Source organism: Triticum urartu, chromosome 1A (assembly GCF_056163025.1).
Source record: "Triticum urartu cultivar PI428250 chromosome 1A, HENAU_Tu73, whole genome shotgun sequence".
NCBI classification, from domain to species: Eukaryota; Viridiplantae; Streptophyta; class Magnoliopsida; order Poales; family Poaceae; genus Triticum; species Triticum urartu.
Window position 1 is genome coordinate 370,815,521 of NC_141873.1, and position 6,193 is coordinate 370,821,713.

General features: G+C 51.4%; 1 protein-coding gene across 1 annotated transcript; it reads left to right on the plus strand.

Moving 5' to 3' along the window:
• The first annotated feature begins 1,443 nt into the window (after positions 1–1,443).
• LOC125512541 (chitinase 8) lies at positions 1,444–2,860 on the plus strand. Its single transcript, XM_048677643.2, has 3 exons — positions 1,444–1,833; positions 1,962–2,073; positions 2,374–2,860. The coding sequence occupies exons 1-3, from the start codon at positions 1,548–1,550 to the stop codon at positions 2,744–2,746; spliced, it is 771 nt and encodes a 256-aa protein (XP_048533600.1). The 5' UTR covers positions 1,444–1,547; the 3' UTR covers positions 2,747–2,860.
• The last annotated feature ends 3,333 nt before the right edge of the window (positions 2,861–6,193 follow it).

Below are 6,193 nucleotides of genomic sequence, written 5' to 3' on the forward strand. Positions count from 1 at the left end.
CATTCCTTAGCATATCGGCTTGCTACTAACGTGGATATCCTAGTAGCAGATGCGTTGCATACCAATCCGCCTGCGATCTCTTTCAAAAGACCCCTGCTTGATAACGAACGAGCCTGTTGGGACGGGCTTGTAGCTGATCTGGCGGGAGTGAACCTTCGTCCTGAGGCCGACTCGGTCTCCTGGGCTCTCTCGCGCTCGGGGAAGTTTTCTGTCCAATCCTTGCACAACAAAGTGACCGAGGGACCGACCCTGGACATAGCTAGGGGGCTATGGAAAGCTGCCATTCCCTTAAAAATCAAAATCTTCGTGTGGCAGATGTTTCGCGATCGCCTCCCCTCCTCCAATAATATCGCTCGTAGTAATGGGCCCTTTGACGGCTCTTGCGTGCTATGTGGCCAACATGAAGATGCCAACCACATATTTTTTAACTGTCACCTTGCTCGCTTTGCTTGGAGTGCGGTTAGGGAGGCGTTCGGGCAGACCTGGGATCCTCGCTCTACCTCGGACCTGCGCGCTTTGCTAGCTGCTTTTAGGGGTGGTTTTGGCCGGGTCTTATGGCGCTGCGTGGGAGCCTTGCTGTGGTCCATTTGGACCACCCGCAATAAGATGACTATCGAGCACAAATTTTTTTCTCACCCGGCTGACATTATTTTTAAATGCCACTTATTTCTTCAGACATGGACACCGTTGGGGAAACGGCGTGATGCGGATCGGATGTTGGAGGCGATGGAGCGGATTCGGACGATCCAGATTGATGCCCGCCACTAGCCTGCCATAGGCTCTGATCTTTTGGACCGGCACATTGCTCTATGTTGCTTATCTCCTCTTGCAGGCTTCAGCCGGTAGCATGTATCGTACCTTGGCTACGGCCGTTTTATCTTTATTGTTATGTGTTGAACCTGTTGGATGTTGCCTTATGTGGGCTTTATTAATTTAAAGCCGGACGCCTGCGGCGTCTTCGTTTTAAATTTTTTTTTGATGGCTTGAGTTCGATCTGGATTGGATCATTGGGTGCGGACGCAGCGTATTTCCACGAGCGAGCCGGCGAGGACGACATCGAAGCTTATTTTCAGCCTCCCGTCTATATGCGCTGTGCAAGCGCAGGCCAGAACCATATGAAAAGCTTAGCAGCCAGCGGCCGCCGCCGGCGTTAGCTGCAGCATGCATGTGACTGCACACCATGCCAAGAAGCCCGCGCGTATCGACAACGCCCGGAAAAGGACCCGTTTGTGCAGACGCGTGGAATTCCGTATGTACTAGCATGGATGAGACGGACTGTGAGCCATAGTCATGATGCGCCCGTTGTCCTATCACCCGGCCGTCGGGTTTTCTCCCCGCAAATAAAGATCGCGCGCGCAACGTGGAAAAGCCTGATGTGAATTATGCATCGCCAGCGCATTTCCCTGCGCTGCACCCGAGCCGAGCAGCTATAAATACAGCTGCAAACCAAGCAGCTTCATCACACAAGCGTCCTGCAAGCCCTCCTCCTGCGCTACACCGCACAGGAGTGCATTACACGAGCTGATCAGCTGAAGGTGAGTTGGCCTATGGCGAGGTTTGCTGCCCTCGCCGTGTGCGCCGCCGCGCTCCTGCTCGCCGTGGCGGCGGGGGGTGCCGCGGCGCAGGGCGTGGGCTCGGTCATCACGCGGTCGGTGTACGCGAGCATGCTGCCCAACCGCGACAACTCGCTGTGCCCGGCCAGAGGGTTCTACACGTACGACGCCTTCATTGCCGCCGCCAACACCTTCCCGGGCTTCGGCACCACCGGCAGCGCCGACGACATCAAGCGCGACCTCGCCGCCTTCTTCGGCCAGACCTCCCACGAGACCACCGGTACGTCAGTCAGCCACTGTTGATTTCGTTTGATGTTTTCAACGGATTTCGTGGCACTTTTGATTTGGACATGCATCGCTGCCTTGGTTAATCGTGTTCGTGCTTGTGCATGCCGTGTCAACGTGTAGGAGGGACGAGAGGCGCTGCCGACCAGTTCCAGTGGGGCTACTGCTTCAAGGAAGAGATAAGCAAGGCCACGTCCCCACCATACTATGGACGGGGACCCATCCAATTGACAGGGTAAGCAAGATCCCAAGTTTATGGCCTATAAGACGATCTCTGAAACACCATCCACATGAAAAACAGTATATTGGTCAACACTGATATCACAGACTGAAATAATCTGTAGAAAAAAATCTGCTTGAAAAGTACAGCCGTGTTGACATTCTAGCTATCCGCTAATCAGGACCTGATCCAAATAAGCTTTCGTTTTCGCGTGCAATAGTTATTAATAATAACAAAGACACGGTTGGGCCTTGGTTGCCTTGGTGATGAGATTGTTCTGATGAACCAATAACTCTTCCTCGTGCGATTGACCAGGCGGTCCAACTACGATCTTGCCGGGAGAGCGATCGGGAAGGACCTGGTGAGCAACCCAGACCTAGTGTCCACGGACGCGGTGGTGTCCTTCAGGACGGCCATGTGGTTCTGGATGACGGCGCAGGGAAACAAGCCGTCGTGCCACAACGTCGCCCTACGCCGCTGGACGCCGACGGCCGCCGACACCGCTGCCGGCAGGGTGCCCGGATACGGAGTGATCACCAATATCATCAACGGCGGGCTCGAGTGCGGAATGGGCCGGAACGACGCCAGCGTCGACCGCATCGGCTACTACACGCGCTACTGCGGCATGCTCGGCACGGCCACCGGAGGCAACCTCGACTGCTACACCCAGAGAAACTTCGCTAGCTAGAAGTTGCTTGTCTGATATATGCAGGTCCCACGGCCATCACAGTGTATGCACTCGTTACGAATAAATGGCAATACATATGCCGTCGTGGAATAAAGGATTCAACATCTTGATCTAGTTGATGGTGCCGTGTGTATTACGAAGGTATAACAGGCCACAACTGTAATAGATTATGTAAACTGTCTGATAAAATCATGTCAATTGTTTTGTTGTACACAAAACGAATGTATAACGGGCCGATCGGTGTCCAAACCATTCGGTCATAATGAAGAAAAGAAAAAACATGACATAAAGGATGGAAAAACTACTTGCCGCATCATGCATGATGCACACAATCATAACTGGCTGAAGTCCTGGGCCAGGTCCACATCATGACTCCTGGGCCAGGTCCACATCACACACGGAGCCTTGCCGAATTTTGGCTGAGAAGTTGCCGCGCACTGGGATGGCGCTGAGACAATGGAGTAATGGGTTCTTCTCACACGCGAAGCTGCAGCTGGCCATGGCCTCGGAGGTTATCCTTAGATTGGACATGGCCATGGATCTCCTTCCGCTGTCGACGGAAGAGCGTGATCTTAGAATGAGACTCAAGAGACGGGTGATAAGCCTAGCGGTGTTGGAAAGAGCTAGGAAGCGGCGGGCTTCTCGGGTTGCGAATCTAAAGGATGGGGACGCGAACACCAGGTTTTTCCACCTCAAGGTTAACGCGAGAAGAAGAAAGAATTTCATCCGCCGCCTACGGAATGGAGCCGGTTGGGCTACGGCCCAGGAGGACAAGGAGAGGGTGGCCCAAGAACATTTCTCGGCCATGCTTCACAAGGACGTACACCCGTCGAAGGATTTCAACTGGAACAATTTTGCTTTCAGTCAGTGTGATTTGGCTTCCCTTGCTGAGCCTTTTGAGGAGAAAGAGGTGTTGGAGGCCATTGGGGAGATGCCAAAGGACAAGGCGCCGGGTTCGGACGGGTTTACTGGAGCCTTTTTTAAGGCCTGCTGGGACGTTATCAAGGAAGACATGATGGCCGTTGTTAACGGCTTCTTCAACCTTCGCGGAGATCATTTCCAGTGGGTCAACACAGCTAATATAGTGCTTATACCCAAGAAAGATGGTGCAGAGTACATCTCAGATTTCAGGCCCATTAGCCTCATCCATGCAGTGGCTAAGATTGTGGCGAAAATGATGGCTTCACGTCTTGCTCCTTTCATGCATGTGCTAGTTTCCCACTCCCAGAGTGCCTTCATCAGGACTAGAAGCATCCATGATAACTTCATGTATGTGCGCAACATGGCTAGGCGGATGCACCGGTTGAGGAAGCCTACTCTCTTGTTTAAACTGGACATCAAAAAGGCTTTTGACTCTATGCAGTGGGACTATCTGTTGGAGCTTCTCCGTCGCCGCGGTTTCCCAACCAAATTCAGAGATATGGTTGCTATCCTATTGCGCTCCTCATCCTCCAGAGTTCAAATCAACGGTGTTCCTGGTGGGCCTATTTGGCATGGCAAGGGCCTTCGACAGGGCGATCCGTTCTCACCTCTCCTATTTGTCCTAGCAATTGACCCCATCCAAAGCATCCCTGACATTGCCACACGCAAGGGCAAGCTTCACCAGATAGGCGGGAGGAGCACCCGCATGCGCACCTCTGAAGGAAATATGCCCTAGAGGCAATAATAAAGTTATTATTTATTTCCTTATTTCATGATAAATGTTTATTATTCATGCTAGAATTGTATTAACCGGAAACATAATACATGTGTGAATACATAGACAAACAAAGTGTCACTAGTATGCCTCTACTTGACTAGCTCGTTAATCAAAGATGGTTATGTTTCCTAACCATAGACAAAGAGTTGTTATTTGATTAACAGGATCACATCATTAGGAGAATGATGTGATTGACTTGACCCATTCCGTTAGCTTAGCACCCGATCGTTTAGTATGTTGCTATTGCTTTCTTCATGACTTATACATGTTCCCATGACTATGAGATTATGCAACTCCCGTTTACCGGAGGAACACTTTGTGTGCTACCAAACGTCACAACGTAAATGGGTGATTATAAAGGTGCTCTACAGGTGTCTCCAAAGGTACATGTTGGGTTGGCGTATTTCGAGATTAGGATTTGTCACTCCGATTGTCGGAGAGGTATCTCTGGGCCCTCTCGGTAATGCACATCACATAAGCCTTGCAAGCATTGCAACTAATGAGTTAGTTGCGAGATGATGTATTACGGAACGAGTAAAGAGACTTGCCGGTAACGAGATTGAACTAGGTATTGAGATACCAACGATCGAATCTCAGGCAAGTAACATACCGATGACAAAGGGAACAAGGTATGTTGTTATGCGGTCTGACCGATAAAGATCTTCGTAGAATATGTGGGAGCCAATATGAGCATCCAGGTTCCGCTATTGGTTATTGACCGGAGACGTGTCTCGGTCATGTCTACATTGTTCTCGAACCCGTAGGGTCCGCACGCTTAAGGTTTCGATGACAGTTATATTATGAGTTTATGAGTTTTGATGTACCGAAGTTAGTTCAGAGTCCCGATGTGATCACGGACATGACGAGGAATCTCGAAATGGTCGAGACATAAAGATTGATATATTGGATGGCTATATTCGGACACCGGAAGTGTTCCGGGTGATTTCGGAGAAAACCGGAGTACCAAAGGGTTACCGGAACCCCCCCGGGAGAAGTAATGGGCCATATGGGCCTTAGTGGAGAGAGAGAGAGGGGCAGCCAAAGGTGGGCCGCGCGCCTCCTCCCCCTGGTCCGAATTGGACTAGGAGAGGGGGGCGGCGCCCCCCCTTTTCCCTCTCCCTCCCCACTTCTTTCCCCCTCCTAGTAGGAGTCCTACTCCTACTAGGAGGAGGACTCCTCCTTGGCGCGCCTATAGGGCCGACCGGCCTCCTCCCCTTGCTCCTTTATATACGGGGGCAGGGGGCACCCCTAGAGACACAAGTTGATCCACGTGATCATATTCTTAGCCGTGTGCGGTGCCCCCTTTCACCATAGTCCTCGATAATATTGTAGCGGTGCTTAGGCGAAGTCCTGCGACGGTAGTGCATCAAGATCGTCACCACGCCCTCGTGCTGATGGAACTCTTCCCCGACACTTTGCTGGATCGGAGTCCGGGGATCGTCATCGAGCTGAACGTGTGCTAGAACTCGGAGGTGTCGTAGTTTTGGTGCTTGATCGGTCGGGCCGTGGAGACGTACGACTACATCAACCAAACGCTTCCGTTGTCGATCTACAAGGGTACGTAGATCACACTCTCCCCTCTCGTTGCTATGCATCACCATAATCTTGCGTGTGCGTAGGAAAATTTTGAAATTACTACGTTCCCCAACAGTGGCATCCGAGCCTAGGTTTTATGTGTTGATATTATATGCACGAGTAGAACACAGGTGAGTTGTGGGCGATATAAGTCATACTGCTTACCAGCATGT